The 17,907-nt window shown below is 49.1% G+C and overlaps 1 protein-coding gene across 3 annotated transcripts in view; it reads right to left on the bottom strand.

Annotated features, from left to right (window-relative positions):
* Nucleotides 1-17,907, bottom strand: part of LOC118234636 (protein 4.1-like) — a 42,370-nt gene that overhangs the window by 17,839 nt on the left and 6,624 nt on the right. For all 3 annotated transcript variants that reach the window (XM_035431318.1, XM_035431317.1, XM_035431319.1), the window contains exons 2-12: nucleotides 13,648-14,009; nucleotides 10,308-10,589; nucleotides 9,982-10,086; nucleotides 9,618-9,660; nucleotides 8,544-8,619; nucleotides 8,235-8,453; nucleotides 7,853-7,940; nucleotides 6,680-6,832; nucleotides 6,259-6,356; nucleotides 4,996-5,171; nucleotides 1,317-1,579 (exon numbers count right to left, since the gene is read on the bottom strand). In XM_035431318.1, coding sequence (XP_035287209.1) covers nucleotides 1,317-1,579; nucleotides 4,996-5,171; nucleotides 6,259-6,356; nucleotides 6,680-6,832; nucleotides 7,853-7,940; nucleotides 8,235-8,453; nucleotides 8,544-8,619; nucleotides 9,618-9,660; nucleotides 9,982-10,086; nucleotides 10,308-10,589; nucleotides 13,648-14,009 — 1,865 coding nt within the window. The remainder of the gene's footprint in view (nucleotides 1-1,316; nucleotides 1,580-4,995; nucleotides 5,172-6,258; nucleotides 6,357-6,679; nucleotides 6,833-7,852; nucleotides 7,941-8,234; nucleotides 8,454-8,543; nucleotides 8,620-9,617; nucleotides 9,661-9,981; nucleotides 10,087-10,307; nucleotides 10,590-13,647; nucleotides 14,010-17,907) is intronic.

Raw genomic sequence — 17,907 nt, 5'->3', positions numbered from 1 at the left:
CTAAAAGCGCTTTTGTCAGGTGAATGTCTTGTACGTGACTGCTAGCATATCTGGTGGGGCCTGGAACCATTTTGATGACATTAGCAGCACTAAGTCTACCCTGTCTTTCAGCTGGGGATCTGAACCATAGTACTCCATTTTTGGAAGTGAACATGTCAGCTCTTGGTGGTTGAGAGATGACAGGGGTGTTTCTTGGGGGTTGAGAGATGACAGGAGGGTCTATTGGTGGTTGAGAGGCGACAGGAAGGTTTCTTGGTGGTTGAGAGATGACAGGGAGGTTTCTTGGGGGTTGAGAGATGACAGGACAGTTTACTGGTGGTTGAGAAACAAAAGGAGGGTCAGAATGTGGTATCAGAGATCTCGTGGGAACTATGTTTTCTCCTCACACACATGCACACACGCATGCTCTCTCTCTCACACACACACACAAATTAATGTGAAAGTGCCCTCAGCCAACACAACAAAAATAAGATCAAAATGATGGTTTTATATAACAATAGAGCTTGGGGTCAAAATGACCCCAACAACACCGATGCGTACAACATGTGTACAGGACATTGAAAATATTTTTTTTCAGTTAATTTCATGTTTGCCATGTTTTCCCTATAAAGTTAGGAAAAGTCATGAAATATCTAGCTGAAAAAAGTATGGTAACCATATTTTTAGAGACAGTAAACATTGAATGGGGTCAAATTGACCCCAAACATAAGAGGAGGGTTAAATGGTTTTGTCCTCATGATCATATACCTTCACCCAACATATCTACTGCATCGCCATGGATGTCTCCTAGCCGCTAGGGGTAAAGGCCTTTACTATGTTGGAAAAGTCATGAAATATCTAGCTGATGGATGTCTTCTTCGCTGCTTGGACCCCTAATAACAATCCTAACAGATACAATAGGGATCCACCAGCTTCGCTGCTTGGACCCCTAATAAGAATAATAATAATGTGTGGTGAGCGTTCTGGTGCAAAATGGCTGCCGTGCATCACCCAGGTGGGTGCTACACAACGGTGGTGGGTGAGGTGAGCTCCCCCTCATCACTGTAAAGCACTTTGAGCATTCAGGAAAAGTGTTATATAAATGCAATGACTCATTCATTCATTATTATTATTATTATTATTATTATTATTATTATTATTATTATTATTAATAATAATAATAATAATAATAATAATAATAAAAATAAAAATAATAATAATGTGTTGACTTATACAGAGCATAAAATGTTTCCTTGTAGCAAAAAGGAGCAAAGAAGGAGCAGAGCAGTTTACAGTCAGAACCCACTCCCCCCCCCCCCCCGGGTTTGCTCCTGTACCTTGACCTCCGACCGAGGCTCCGCCCTGGCCGACCTCTCCGCCCGGCCCTCCGCCTTCGCCTCGGCCTTGCGCTCCGCCTTGCGCTCCTCCGAGCGGGGCGCGCGCCGCGAGGGCGTCCCGGGGTCCCGCCGTCTGGTGCGGGGGGTCGCCGTGGTGACGGGGGCGGGGCCGGGGGCGGGCGCGGCCTCCCCCCCGGACGGGGCCGGGGAGATGAGGGGCGCGCTGACGGGACGGGCGCTCTTGTCCGGGGTCACCACCACCGCTGCAGGGAGGTCAGGGGTCAAGGGTCAGGGGTCAAAAAAACGAAGGGGGGTGGACAAAATCAAAAGTGGGTTAGACTAATGACAAACAGCAGGAAATACCCTGTTGATAACTACTCCCAATCCTAGGCTGGCCCTGAAGTCTAATGATCAGCTACACTTACCGTCATGCTACAGATATCACACACAAGTAGTACTGTCATACTTTATTTAGTACTGTACGTAGAGAGATGGGAACTATAAAAGAGAAGAAAGACACTCAGTCATAGAGACTGGGAGATAGGGGACTTCCACACAAAGACACACCAATTCACACGCTGTGGTCACTGCTCCCACAACAAGCAGAGGGCAGTGGTGAGCTAACTGTCCCGCCCCAATCCCCCCACGGCCCAATCGAAAGCCAGCGTTGGAGATGCGCAGGTAGCCGCTGACCGCGCAGGGCGTTCTCCCGGATGCAGCCGCTCAGAGTCGATAAGGACAAGCACAGGCTTGTCCGTCTGCTATAATGCCTGTGCCATAGATTTCTTTTCAGAGATACGGAATGAAGGGAATCCCTAAGGGAATTAAGGGACTTTCTCCTTGAGAACAAGACAGATTTCTGTCTGACTGAAGACCAGAGCCATCTACTGTTCCTCGCAGAATGAAAAGGTCACAAAAACAACATCCGGAGGCCCAACAACGATGAGTCAAGCAAAACCAAGAGAACCAACTGGTCAAAAAAAAGTGGAGGCGCAGTTTGTGAGAGCAGGTCAGTGTGAAAGAGGAGCAAGAGTAGATTAGTGCTAAACTCATAGAGACCAGGTCAGTGTGAAAGAGAGGATAGTAGGTTAGTGCTAAACTCACAGAGACCAGGTCAGTTTGAAAGAGGAGAGAGTAGGTTAGTACTTAATCTCAGAGACCAGGTCAGTGTGAAAGAGAAGAGAGTAGGTTAGTGCTGAAGCTCAGAGACCAGGTCAGTGTGAAAGAGAGGATAGTAGGTTAGTGCTAAACTCACAGAGACCAGGTCAGTTTGAAAGAGGAGAGAGCAGGTTAGTGCTGAAGCTCAGAGAGACCAGGTCAGTGTGAAAGAGGAGAGAGTAGGTTAGTGCTGAAGCTCAGAGAGACCAGGTCAGTGTGAAAGAGAGGAGAGTAGGTTAGTGCTGAAGCTCAGAGACCAGGTCAGTGTGAAAGAGAGGAGAGTAGGTTAGTGCTAAACTCACAGAGACCAGGTCAGTGTGAAAGAGAGGAGAGTAGGTTAGTGCTGAAGCTCAGAGACCAGGTCAGTGTAAAAGAGGAGAGAGTAGGTTAGTGCTGAAGCTCAGAGACCAGGTCAGTGTGAAAGAGAGGAGAGTAGGTTAGTGCTGAAGCTCAGAGAGACCAGGTCAGTGTGAAAGAGAGGAGAGTAGGTTAGTGCTGAAGCTCAGAGACCAGGTCAGTGTGAAAGAGGAGAGAGTAGGTTAGTGCTGAAGCTCAGAGAGACCAGGTCAGTGTGAAAGAGGAGAGAGTAGGTTAGTACTTAATCTCAGAGACCAGGTCAGTGTGAAAGAGAAGAGAGTAGGTTAGTGCTGAAGCTCAGAGACCAGGTCAGTGTAAAAGAGGAGAGTAGGTTAGTGCTGAAGCTCAGAGACCAGGTCAGTGTGAAAGAGAGGAGAGAGTAGGTTAGTGCTGAAGCTCAGAGACCAGGTCAGTGTGAAAGAGAGGAGAGTAGGTTAGTGCTGAAGCTCAGAGACCAGGTCAGTGTGAAAGAGGAGAGAGTAGGTTAGTGCTGAAGCTCAGAGAGACCAGGTCAGTGTGAAAGAGGAGAGAGTAGGTTAGTACTTAATCTCAGAGACCAGGTCAGTGTGAAAGAGAGGAGAGTAGATTAGTGCTGAAGCTCAGAGACCAGGTCAGTGTGAAAGAGGAGAGAGTAGGTTTGGGCTGAAGCTCAGAGAGACCAGGTCAGTGTGAAAGAGGAGAGAGTAGGTTAGTGCTGAAGCTCAGAGAGACCAGGTCAGTGTGAAAGAGAGGAGAGTAGGTTAGTGCTGAAGCTCAGAGACCAGGTCAGTGTGAAAGAGAGGAGAGTAGGTTAGTGCTAAACTCACAGAGACCAGGTCAGTGTGAAAGAGAGGAGAGTAGGTTAGTGCTGAAGCTCAGAGAGACCAGGTCAGTGTGAAAGAGGAGAGAGCAGGTTAGTACTGAAGCTCAGAGAGACCAGGTCAGTGTGAAAGAGGAGAGAGTAGGTTAGTACTTAATCTCAGAGACCAGGTCAGTGTGAAAGAGAGGAGAGAGTAGGTTAGTGCTGAAGCTCAGAGACACCAGGTCAGTGTGAAAGAGAGGAGAGTAGGTTAGTGCTGAAGCTCAGAGACCAGGTCAGTGTAAAAGAGGAGAGAGTAGGTTAGTGCTGAAGCTCAGAGAGACCAGGTCAGTGTGAAAGAGAGGAGAGTAGGTTAGTGCTGAAGCTCAGAGACCAGGTCAGTGTGAAAGAGGAGAGAGTAGGTTAGTGCTGAAGCTCAGAGAGACCAGGTCAGTGTGAAAGAGGAGAGAGCAGGTTAGTACTTAATCTCAAAGACCAGGTCAGTGTGAAAGAGAGGAGAGTAGATTAGTGCTGAAGCTCAGAGACCAGGTCAGTGTGAAAGAGGAGAGAGTAGGTTTGGGCTGAAGCTCAGAGAGACCAGGTCAGTGTGAAAGAGGAGAGAGTAGGTTTGGGCTGAACCTTACACGGATCAGATCAGCGTTATCGATCGAGGAATGCTCCCGCAAGGGGCAGGTGGCTTCAAAGCTTAGCAGAGCCTTAAATGTCTACCAGGTGATAGGAGGAGGGACTATGAAGGAGGCGTGGTCTGACAGAACAAGCCAATCACCATCCACCTCATTGTGGTGCTGAGTCAGGTGTAACTGAAAGAGTTTAAAAGGCCAGGCAGGATGAGTCCACAGAGGTTCTGGAGACAGCCGTTCTTTGATGTGAGCAGATTGTTCCAGACGAGCTGAAAGGCTGTAGGCGGGAAGAGATCCGAAGCCAGGCCAAAAATAGGGCCAAAAGAACCTGGAAAAAGTGCCTGATGATGCAGAGGTGGGCTGTGATTGGTCAGAATGCAACTGAAGGAACCAATCATCGTCTTCCTTCCTCTCTTGGATTGGCTGCAGAAGAGAGGCTCAGATAGACTTACCTCCAGCTGGGGCAAACAGGGACAAACGCTCCTTTGGGTCATCCAAACTATTTTTTAGCATAACTAAACACCTGTGTTCCCTTCCCTAACGTACACATTTCAAATGAATCTGTTCCTCTACAATGTTTATCACTGTACTTAAACACTATGTGTACATAAGACACAGACTAAACACAAAGGCACACACACATGAACTCACACGCACACACACACACACACACACCTAAACTCACACACACACACACACACACACACACACACATACACACACACACACCCACACACACACACACCTCCGTCCAGGCTGCGAGACGCCCTCTTGCTGGAGGACCTCTGGAACATGGGGGCCGGCCTGTCAATCATGGAGCTGGCCTGTCGGGTTTGGGCCTGGGTCCGCCCGCTGTAGCGGAACTTGGACCCCAGGGCCAGGAACCTGCGGGGCGTGGTGGCCACTTCCGTGGAGGTCAGCCTGCAGACGTAAGAGGCATCAGGGCCCGCTGCTACCCTCTCCCCCCCCCCCCCCTTCAAAAGCCCCCTACAAAAAGGAAATTACAGGCATTTAGCAGACGCTCTTATCCGGAGCGACTTACACAACTTTTACATAGCATTTTACATTGCATCCATTTATACAGCTGGATATATACTGGAGCAATGCAGGTTAAGTACCTTGCTCAAGGGTACAACGGCAGTGCCCTACCCAGGAATCGAACCTGCGACCTTTCGGTTACAACCCCAGTTCCTTACCCACTGTGCTACACTGTCGCTTTGCCTAGCGTGTGTTACACTCAATGTGTGTATACGTGCTGGTGCAGATCTCTCCCTATTGTACACTGCAGTTCTCTCAGGGTGAGAGAGTCCGCTGAATAAACAGATGTGCGCTGTGAGCCGTGAAACTGAACGTAGAGTCCAGGCTTGCAGTCAGGGTGCTGAGGGCCAGCGATGACCTCGTGTGACAGGCTTCATCTAAATCTCCGGCTTCCTGACCTCACGCCCTGTGCCTGGCCAGCCTCTCTGTCCTCCGGGACGGGCATCTGGTCCGCCTCGTTAAACAATTACACTGGGACAGAACACTGCAGGGAGCAAGTAACCGCTTAACGCCGTCTGAGGAACATACAGCCCACTGAACAGCCAGGATAGCAGCCCTGTGACTGACGGTTCAGGGTAAGTGGGCGGGGCTTAGAGCTGGGGCGAGGGGAACCCTTGTGATTGACAGTACAGGGTAAGGGGGCGGGGTGTGGAGTTGGGGCAGGTGGAACTGCTATGATTGACAGTACAGGGTAAGGGGGCGGGGTGTGGAGTTGGGGGCAGGTGGAACCCTCATGGTTGACAGTACAGGGAAAGTGGGCGGGGCTTAGAGCTGGGGCAAGTGGAACCCTCATGATTGACAGTACAGGGAAAGTGGGCGGGGCTTAGAGCTGGGGCGAGTGAAACCCCTATGATTGACAGTACAGGGAAAGTGGGCGGAGCTTAGAGCTGGGGCGAGTGGAACCCTCGTGATTGACAGTACAGGGAAAGTGGCCGGGGGGGGGGGGGGACCAGAGCCTCCCGTAACTCACCTGAAGAATGTGTGGTGCTCCACACAAACCTTCCACAGCTTTTTGGAGGCCTTGTAGTTTGGCAGCTTGAAGCCAATAGTGCTCTCGTAGTGCTCCAGCTGTAACATAGGGTCAGGGCATAGGTCTGCTGCCACCTTGCTGAGTCAGCACTTATATATTTTACATAAAACATGTATAAAACAAAGTCCCCCTGAGACAAAGCTCATATTTTACTCATCAGAATCATTAATTATTATAAGCATGTAAACATAATACTGGAACGTTACAATATAACATTTAAAAAGTATTATAGAGCCTCCGAACAGCTACTGTTCATGAGCACGAATATAAACATGAAGGAAATTTCAGAAGAGGCAGGCGGGCAGGGAGGTCTGGGCCCGGCTGAGGCTCCAGGTGCATTGTGGGACGGCGGAGGCCGCACCTCGGAGGGGCGGATCTTGATGAAGAAGCCGCTGCGCTTGTAGGAGATCTTGAGGACCTTGGGCCAGGGGAAGCGGTTGATCCTCAGCTTGTCCTTGAAGACCATCAGCCCGCCGGAGGACACGCCCAGCATGATGTCCACCCCGTCCAGGTCCTGAGCGGACGGACGCACGGACACGCATGGACGGACGGAGGGACAGAGAGAGACGGCTCAAACAGACAGCTCCCGCTCCGCCAGATGTCTCTCTAATCCCTGTGTTTGACGTGAACAGATTGACCCGCTTTCCGCCGATGTTCCAGCGGCCTCTTTAAGCTCCTGCCTTTTTTCAGACACGACATGGATGCCAGGCTCTCAGCCTCACACCCCAACCAGCGGCACTACCCCTGCTCGCCCTCTGGGGTGCGCGATTTCCTGGCCATCTCTCTCTCTTTAGCGGATTTCATCTGAGGCATAAAGTACGATGCATGATTCACACAAAGTACCATGTGACCTAGAGCCAGCTGGGAGGAATGAGGAAACCTGAATATTTAATGTATTATTATTACTATTATTATTATTATTATTATTATTATTATTATTATTGTTATTATTATTATTATTATTATTATTGTTATTATTATTATTATTATTATTATTATTATTATTATTATGCCTGGTGAAGGCTGTCTGAACCATACTGCACATGGGCAGCAGTTAACTTTGCCTCCTGTGATGTATAAAGAAATACTCTGGATATGCCAGTTTAATTAAGGCTTTTTAACCTTAATGCAACACTGTGTTAGGGAGCCTTGTACAAAATTTTTCACAAAATTTGAGGTCTCCCATATTTATTTATTTATTTATTTATTTATTTATGTTTACTTCACGGTGGATTTTTTAAAGTGAACAAAATGACACCTGTACAGGAGTTTCTGTGGTGATGTTCTCTGTGCAGGTGCCTCTAGCACATGCATGAAAAACAGCACAAAAGCAAAAAAGCCATGAATATGGCCTCCTCCATGACCTAATGTAGAAGTTTGACTATCGCAGAATGGTGAGTGGGTTTAGATCCCACTATGGCCTGGTGTGGAAGTTTGACCCTATCACAGAATGGTGAGTGGGTTTAGACCGCACTATGGCCTGGTGTGGAAGTTTGAAACCAATCACAGAATGGTGAGTGGGTCTTGACCCTACCTTAGCCTGGTGGAGATCCACCCCATACATGGCCAGCTTCTTGGCATTCTCCAGAAACATCAAATCAGCCTGAGCTGGAGTCATAGCCCTAAAGACAGACAGATGGGCAGCGTCAGGAGTACCAGCTTCACCAGCTTATAGCATACAGATGGGTGTGTGTGTGTGTGTGTGTGTGTTACTTGTAGGTGTGTGTGTGTGTGTGTGTGTGTGTGTGTGTGAGTTACTTGTAGGTGCGTGTGTGTGTGTGTGTGTGTGTGTGTGAGTTACTTGTAGGTGCGGTGCGTGTGTGTGTGCGTGTGAGTTACTTGTAGGCGTGTGTGTGTGTGTGTGTGTGAGTTACTTGTAGGTGCGGTGTGTATCTGTATGTGTGTGTGTGTGTTACTTGTAGGTGCGGTGCAGCTCCATCATCTTCTCCTCCAGCTCTTTGGTCTGCCCCGGGGCCAGCCGCAGCTCTTTGGCGTAGTCGTTGCTATGGAGATCGGGGTCGTACTCGCCCAGCTCCGACTGCAGGGCGTAGGAGCCCAGAAGCGCCAGCGTGACGAAGGAGCAGGGCAGCCGCCCGCTCTGGATGTCCTTGCGCAGCTGCAGGACCAGGAAGTACCTGCAAGAGTCAAGGGTCAAGGGGTCAGGGGCCAGGGAGTCAGCACCAGCAGGAACGACAGGCTGTCAGGTTCAGCTGGGCGTGGCTTACCTGGTGATGTCCTCTGTCAGGTGAGCTGGATCTGGCGGGTAAAACTTCACATTGAAGGTGAAGTCACAGGAGCTGCCTAGGGGAAACAATGGAGGGTAAAACCATAGATATTACTGACCCGCTAGATACTCAGCTCCAGCATTACTTCTATCCATTCTGCTTCTTAAAAACAGCAACAGGAGTTTATGGTACGATATTACTATACAGAATGTCCATTGTCACAGTACTGTACTTGGTGACGTCTTTTAATGAATATTCATAACAGGCATCAAATTGGAATTTTAATAACTTCAAATGTTAAGGACACAAAGCTGAGCATCTGGTAAATGGTAAATGGACTGCATTTATATAGCGCTTTTATCCAAAGCGCTTTACAATTGATGCCTCTCATTCGCCAAAGCAGTTGGGGGTTAGGGGTTAGGTGTCTTGCTCAAGGACACTTCGACAGGCCCAGGGCGGGGTTTGAACTGGCAACCCTCCGACTGCCGGACAATGGGTCTTACCTCCTGAGCTATGTCGCCCATCTAGTGAATCTCTGGTAAAAATGACATAGTGAATTACAGCTGTGCTTTCCAAGCAGTGTGGGACACACACAGCACCTAACTCAAAATAATTTCACCAGTGTGTGGGGTGTGTTTCATATTAGGACCATAACAGAACCACCCATTACATTACATTACAGGCATTTAGCAGACGCTCTTATCCAGAGCAACTTATCCAGAGCAACTGGATATATACTGAAGCAATGCAGGTTAAGTACCTTGCTCAAGGGGACAACAGCAGTGCCCTACCCAGGAATCGAACATGTGACCTTTAGATTGCCTTCAGTGAAACCACGGACCACTTGTCAATGTCAATGTTCTGCTGTGACTGTCTGACTTTTAAAATGTAGGGCTGCCGATGTCTTATACACTCAACGCTGACAGTGCAGCGCTTTGATAACATCACCCCCACGCAATCTGCAGTCTCGTGTGCTCAAACTGTGCGGAGGGGTTCCTTCCTTCCTGCAGCGAGCTCAGCTCACCCGGAGTCGATCGCCCCCTGCAGTACGAGCCCAGCAATGACATCGCTTACCTTGCACCTGTCTGCGGACCTCCTTGGTCAAGTCGAGCCAGACCTTAAGGGGAAAGAACGTTCTGTTTTAAAGCGTCCTACTATACTTACAAATGTGTCAGAGCTTGTGGACAAACCCACAGACAGTATTCAGAATCCACAATGCATGTGCAGTATGTGTATGTATATGTGTGTGTGCGTGCGTGCGTGCGAGTGTGTATGTGTGTGTGTGTGCGTGCGAGTGTGTGTGTGTGTGTGTGCGTGCGTGCAAGTGTGTGTGTGTGTGTGCGTGCGTGCGTGCGAGTGTGTGTGTGTGTGTGTGTGTGTGTGTGTGTACTGTACTTCAGAGCCTTGGTGAATTCCCCCAGGGCGGGGCCCACAGTACCTTCTTGGAGGGGGTTTCCCAGATGGCCAGACCATAATAGTCCCTCTCCAGCAGGTTGAGATGGTCGCAGACCTTGACAAACAGGTCCTGGCCTTTGGCATGTTTCTGACCGTGAGCAAGAGGAAAAGAGGGGGAGAGAGAGAGAGAGAGAGAGAGAGAGAGAGAGAGGGGCAGATAGAGAGACATGGAAAGAAAAAGAGCCAGGGAGAAAAAGAGAAAAAGGGACAAAGACAGAGAAATTCATTGATAATTTACTGTCTTCCTGGCCTGTGTGTAAAGGATGTGTGTAAAGGATCACTGGGGTTTCTGGGAGCTGTAGTTCTTACCTCCAGCTCACACTCATACAGAGTGTCGTCCAACAGGGTGACTTTACAATGCATGACACGTGAGCGGCGTTGGGGCGCGGGGGATTTGGGGTCCTCTGCCGCCTCCTGTTCCTCCTCCGCCTGCTCCCGCTCTGGCTTCTCCCCCCTTCCTTCCTCCTGCTCCTCCACGCCCTCCTCCGCCTCCTCCTCTTCCTCCCTCTCCACCTCCTCTACCTTCTCTCCCTCTCCCTCCTCCTCCTCCTCCTCCGCCTCCTCCTCCTTCACCTTGGGGTCTGGGCCCAGCTGGAGAGGAGGGGGGGAGAGAGAGAGAGACTCGGAGCCTCAGCCACGCCCGACCGTCCGACCGTCCGTACGCACGCGTTTGACAATGCCCACGCAACCGCGACTGTGCGCTCATCCATCAGACCCCCGGGCAACCTGGCAGACTGGCAGACTGGCACAGTGGACATCTGCCAACTCCCATATTCAAAAAAACCGACACCCGCTGCCCCTGCCCTCGGCACTCGGGATTAAAAGAGATGGATTGTGGGTAACGGCCGTGACAGACAGCCATCTGCGCCGCATAACTTGTACTTCTGAAGGGCGGGGTGTCGAGAAACAAAAGCAAATGGAACTACTGCCTGTTCTGCACCTGAGCAACCAATGAGGAGAGAGTGCGAACATTACTCGACACTTAAGCTATACAGCGATCAGTCTGAAGAGAATGAACATTTATAACTGACTCTGCTACAAAGTGAGGAGTTTCTATATTGTTCCTTAGATTTCTTGAAAGGACCCAGAATTTCATATGTTAACATGATGTTGATATCAGCACATTAACCGCAATTAGCAGCAATTAACACCTACATATTTGACCACTTTACACCCTTTACCTTCATGGCATACAGATACCAGACTGGGACAGTGGTATTTGAATACAAGGTGAATAAAAGTGCTTGGTATTCAGCTCGACCGTTTAGAGGCTGACTGACACTGTGCCGAGCGAAAAAGTCTCTGAAAATAAATAATTTATAGCTCGCGACGGCAGGTCGAGCAAACTTCTGTTCCCGAGGAACGTGAGCGGCGTACAAAAACGATATCTGCAGCCAGCCAATCCTGGCCTCTCGTGCGTGCCAGCCAATCCTGGCCTCCCGCGAGTGCCAACCAATCCTGGCCTCCCATGAGTGCCAGCCAATCCCAGCCTTTCACACGTGCCAGCCAATCCCAGCCTCTCACACGTGCCAGCCAATCCCGGCCTCCCGCGCGTGCCATCCAATCCCAGCTCTCCGCGCCACCGAGCCAATCCCAGCTCTCCGTGCCACCGAGCCAATCCCAGCTGCCTGTGCCAAGCTCATAAAAGCAGGAGCGTGTCAGACGCAATAGGCTGGTCGGGGCAGGCACCCCAGGAGCGGGCACCAATGCCAGGAGCTCAAAGCGCACCTGCAGTCAGCCCACTGAAGAGCCTCAGGTGAGCATCACTGACCTCAGACACAGCTAAGCTGGAGAGGCATCATCATGACATCATCCAGCTAGACTTAGGTCAAATACGTACTTCAATCACTTTAACTCTTTAGTCGGCGTATGCAGGGTGATGGTGTGTGTTTCTGACAGTACTGTACTACTGAGTGCTTACAGGTGTAGTGTGTATGTGGTTCTGACGGTACTGTACTACTGAGTGCTTACAGGTGGAGTGTGTGTGCGGTTCTGACAGTACTGTACTACTGAGTGCTTACATGTGTAGTGTGTGTGGTTCTGACAGTACTGTACTACTGAGTGCTCACAGGTGTAGTGTGTGTGTGGTTCTGACAGTACTGTACTACTGAGTGCTCACAGGTGTAGTGTGTATGTGGTTCTGACAGTACTGTACTACTGAGTGCTTACAGGTGTAGTGTGTGTGTGGTTCTGACAGTACTGTACTACTGAGTGCTTACAGGTGGAGTGTGTGTGTGGTTCTGACAGTACTGTACTACTGAGTGCTCACAGGTGGAGTGTGTGTGTGTATGTGTTTCTGACAGTACTGTACTACTGAGTGCTCACAGGTGTAGTGTGTGTGTGGTTCTGACAGTACTGTACTACTGAGTGCTCACAGGTGGATTGTGTGTGTGTATGTGGTTCTGACAGTACTGTACTACTGAGTGCTCACAGGTGGAGTGTGTGTGTGGTTCTGACAGTACTGTACTACTGAGTGCTTACAGGTGTAGTGTGTGTGTGTGTGTGTGGTTCTGACAGTACTTTACTACTGAGTGCTTACAGGTGTAGTGTGTGTGTGTATTTGGTTCTGACAGTACTGTACTACTGAGTGCTTACAGGTGGAGTGTGTGTGTGGTTCTGACAGTACTGTACTACTGAGTGCTCACAGGTGGAGTGTGTGTGTGGTTCTGACAGTACTGTACTACTGAGTGCTTACAGGTGGAGTGGGTGTGTGTATGTGGTTCTGACAGTACTGTACTACTGAGTGCTCACAGGTGGAGTGTGTATGTGGTTCTGACAGTACTGTACTACTGATTGCTCACAGGTGGCGTGGGTGTGTGTGGTTCTGACAGTACTGTACTACTGAGTGCTTACAGGTAGAGTGTGTGTGTGTATGTGGTTCTGACAGTACTGTACTACTGAGTGCTCACAGGTCGAGTGGGTGAGTGTTCTGACAGTACTGTACTACTGAGTGCTCACAGGTGGAGTGGGTGAGTGTTCTGGCAGTATGTACTACTGAGTGCTCACAGGTGTAGTGTGTATGTGGTTCTGACAGTACTGTACTACTGAGTGCTTACAGGTGTAGTGTGTATGTGGTTCTGACAGTACTGTACTACTGAGTGCTCACAGGTGGAGTGGGTGTGTGGTTCTGACAGTACTGTACTCCTGAGTGCTCACAGGTGGAGTGGGTGTGGTTCTGACAGTACTGTACTACTGAGTGCTCACAGGTGTAGTGTGTGTGTGGTTCTGACAGTACTGTACTACTGAGTGCTCACAGGTGGCGTGGGTGAGTGTTCTGACAGTACTGTACTACTGAGTGCTTACAGGTGTAGTGTGTGTGTGTGTATGTGGTTCTGACAGTACTGTACTACTGAGTGCTCACAGGTGTAGTGTGTATGTGGTTCTGACAGTACTGTACTACTGAGTGCTCACAGGTGGAGTGTGTGTGTGTGTATGTGGTTCTGACAGTACTGTACTACTGAGTGCTCACAGGTGTAGTGTGTATGTGGTTCTGACAGTACTGTCCTACTGAGTGCTTACAGGTGTAGTGTGTGTGTGTGTGTGTGGTTCTGACAGTACTGTCCTACTGAGTGCTCACAGGTCGAGTGGGTGAGTGTTCTGACAGTACTGTACTACTGAGTGCTCACAGGTGGAATGGGTGTGGCCTCACCTGTATTTCCCCGCTGCTGAGGGAGTGCTGGTCGAGGGTGGGGTCCCCCTCGATTCTGAGCTCGGGTTCGGGGTCGGCGATGGGGGCTTTGAGCTCCGCCCCTTCCTGCCCCGCCCTGTCGCGGTCGGCCCGCTCGGCCTCGAGGCCCTCCCCCTCGGGGCACCCCGAGCTCCTCTTCAGGAGGGAGGAGAGGAGGCGGGAGAGCCCCCGCCCCGCCGGGGTTCGGCTGCGAGGCTTCGGCTGCGGGTCGTCCCGCGGGGAGCCGGGGGCGTGGCCTGCGGGGGCCTCCTGGGGGGGCGAGGGCTCGGGGTCCTGCGCCTGCTCCTTCTGCTTCTCGGCCTCGTCTGTCGTCATGGCAGCGGCTTCAGAGTGGGAAAAAGGAAAACTGTCAAGCGCTGAAGATTCCGGCCCACAATGCAATTCTGTTCCCCCGTCAAAGTCAAAAAACTTTTACAGACACACGTCTGTGAATGCGAATCCCTGGGAGGGACCACGCTATGCAGCACTCATGCACAGTCCACACACTTATTTACTTATTTGGTTTGTCTGTCAGGGAAAGTGCGTATTGATAAACAGTCTCAGTAAATATGCTAGAGTTAGCCAAAAGGCTAAGGTTTACATCTATGGTCTGGGGCCAGATGGAAAACAGGCTATTTGTCCTGGGATTGTCTCTCAGAGAGGGAAATAAAAATACAGTATTAGGGTCATGTAAAGGTCCTGTGTGGGCGGGGGGGGGGGGGGGGGGGGGGGGTCTGCTGGTGAACGGACAGCTGTGCCAACATCTGGCCACTAGTGGGCAGCTAGGGAGCACTGTATATATTTTTGCTGGGAGTAACGACCGTCCAGTTTTTGCTTCAGTCTTACACCCTCACCGCACCGGCACAGCGTGTCAGCAAGCTCTTATAAGGCCTTGGCTAATCTCCTCAGCGCTACACCGGTAACCCCAGACAGGGGACTTAGGGACAGACCTGGCGGGCTGACCTTCGAAACTGAGACTGAGGGGATCCCGCTTTGATCAGAAGCCAGTAAAATTAACGACGGATGTTTGATTTTAAGACTGCGGCTGAGTTTTACAAAAAACCTGCCTTTCGGATTGACTGTTAAACAGGCCCTACAGCTGAAGATCGACAATAATATTGCCGAAGGATCAGAAAGTGGTTTGTGAACTTGCCTTGTTAGCAATGTGCACACCAAAAAAAGACATTTAAACCTTTTAAAACCGTATAAAAAAATGGCATGTATTCAAACGCACACAACAAAGCGCACAGCGATTTAAAAAAAAAAAACTATTTCGAAACGGTAGTAACACCTCCGATGTTACGATTCTAAGTCCAAAATGTATGTGTATCTCGCTGCACTGAGTCATTCCCTCATAAGGTTTACTGTAATTACCTCACGCATACTGTTGTGTCCTCCAATGCACATGATTTGATTTTCGGGACACACGAATAATTTTTTCAATGCACTGACACTTGAGGGATTATCTGGTACATTATCACCGCGTGGAAATGTAATTTCCTCCCGGTCCACTTTCAGATAACAATCTGTAAATGCGTCAGCCGCACTCATTCGGCTGTCAGCACGGCCTTGCCCTCCCATTTTTCTCCGTAATGCTATTTTTGTCAATCACATTTCCATCAAACATTTTGCTTCCGTTTCCTAGTTCAGATTACCCAGTTGGCGTACAGTGCTGTTTGAAAAATATTTGATTGATTGATTCCCGATTTATTTTATTATTGCGTATTTGTCTCATAGGATGTTTTCAGATCTTTGGATAAAAAATAATATTAGTCAAAAGGAACTTTAGTAAACACAAAACACAAGTTCTTTGGATGTTCTGGGATCTTTTGCGACTTCCCGAATTAGTTAATACAGCCCCCTTGGAGAAATTTTAACAGGCTGGCCACTCTTGGGAAGATTCACTACTGTTCCAAGTGTTCTCCATTTTGAGATAATGGCTTTCAATGTGGCTTAGTGGAGTCCCAGAGCCTTAGCAATGGCTGTGTAACCCTTTCCAGACTAATATATCTCAATCATTTTTGTTATCATCTCTTCTGAAATTTCATTTTGTAGTAAATGGTAAATGGACTGTATTTATATAGCGCTTTTATCCAAAGCGCTTTGCAATTGATGCCTCTCATTCACCCATTCACACATACACTCACACACCAATGGTGAAAGGCTGCCATGCAAGGTACCAATCAGCTCGTTGGGAGCAATTAGGGGTTAGGTATCCTGCTCAGGGACACTTCGACACGCCCAGGGCAGGGGATCGAACCGGCAACCCTCCGACAGCCAGACAACCACTCTTACCTCCCGAGCTATGTCGTAGTATAGTGTGCTTGTTGAAACTTTGTCATGGCCATTTAACTCTGATGTTAAGGTTAGGGCAGGGCTGGCTACAATCAAGCTTGACTGTGTTCAATAAGCTGAATCCAATTAGTAATTAAATTTGGTTATTTGTTTGATTGAGTAATTGAGGGGGCAATTATTTTTTCACATGGGTGATATGGGTGTTTGGTCACTTTCATAACTTTCTCATTAAATAAATCAAATAACAATTTTCAAAATGTGTTTCCCTTTGTCTAATATTACATTTTGTCTAAACCATCAAATGTGAGAAATATGCAATAATAAAGTAAATCAGGATGAGCATGTAATTGTGTTGCAATTGCTTTAATCACAGTAAAAGCTGTCCATTTGATAGTGACATAATGCCTTATTATTCACAATTCATTATGAATGAGCACAATCTCTTCAAATTCACAGAAGATCAGTGCACTTCTGCCTCCATGGCTGAGTTCACTTTTCCAGACGTGCCAAGCGCGGGCAGGGGCAAAATACTTCAGATGAACGATGATCAGGAAACACACAACTCGCCACTTCCTGTACGCGTGCACGCTGTCTCCACGCCACACGTCCTTTGCTTGTGTACGCACGTTCGTAACAAACTTTACATCAGAGCTGACATCTCACAGTGCCACTTATCCACTGCGCTGTCCAATGTTCTGAAACCAATAAGTTGTAGTGCTACCACAGACCAAGACCAAGCTTTTAGCAATATGTAAACTTACATTTGTACAGTCACGGGTCATTTTCATTGCACTTTGCTTTCGGTAAACGCCCAGATAAATAAATCCCAGACCAGCACACAGCACTGGCAGATTATTTCACAACCGAACACTCCCAGGTGGGTCGTGAACACTTCACACACCCAGACTATATTTCCTTCCTCCTCCAGTGGATGGAAGAGAAATAAAAACGATAAAAGAAAAAGAAATAATACAGAGGAAATGTAACCCCCCCGCCCCCCCCCCCTCCCCCCGGTGGGACGTGTGTGTGTGGGGTCCTTGGCAGGAAGTCTAATCTCCAAAATCGGCTCCCAAGTGAAGGGGTCTCGCCAAAACCGCAGTGCTCCAGGGACTCTTTCAGAGCCCACTCATGCCACACTGCTAATTAGCGTCTGCGACAAGCACACTTTACGCTGTCATTACCGCCCTGTGTTTGGGATGCTGTTGGTTCAATATTCAAATCGGCTCCTTTGTTTTGTTTACTGCTTTGGCAGCCCTTTTGCCGCGGCGAAAACGGAAACAAACTGAAGGAGGGAAAACCGTCAGAGAGAGAGAGAGAGAGAGACAGAGAGAGAGAGAGACAGAGAGAGAGACAGAGGGAGGGAAATGAGAGAAACGATATGACAGCGAAATCGAAAGTGGTGTGAAAAAGCACAATGACACACTCGCCACCAGAGTTAGGGGAGAATGAAAGGGGGACAGAGGAAGAGAAAGAGGCAGAGACAGGAAAGGAGAAATGTCCGGGGATGGGATGGGGGGGGGGATTTTAAAATAAATCCTCCTCAGTTTTGGCCCCTCTTCGTTCTTTGAGCCTACACTGACCACAAGCTCCAGCGCTGCTAATCAGCAGATCTCAAGCTCCAGACATACGGCGAGGGGTCCTCAGGGCCTGGGGGGGGGGGGGGGGGGGGGGGGCACCAACTGACTGAGCACAAATCTGAAGCTCACCAGCAGGGCTCACTAGAGCCATGACAACAGGGGGGCCTTCTCAACCCCTCTGCTCCTCACCTCTCCACTCCTCAGGCTAAAACAAAAAAATAATAATAATACAAAATATATAAATACAAATAGCTTCTTTTTTTTAAATAAAATAAAAAGTTGTTTTCTAAATATACATTTATTTGTGACGGGGTGATGAAAGTGAGCTTAAAGCCAGAAAGAGGCTTTAAAGTTAATCTCCACTGTCCAG

Source organism: Anguilla anguilla, chromosome 8 (assembly GCF_013347855.1).
Source record: "Anguilla anguilla isolate fAngAng1 chromosome 8, fAngAng1.pri, whole genome shotgun sequence".
Lineage (NCBI taxonomy): Eukaryota > Metazoa > Chordata > Actinopteri > Anguilliformes > Anguillidae > Anguilla > Anguilla anguilla.
This window is presented reverse-complemented; position numbering and strand designations above follow the sequence as displayed.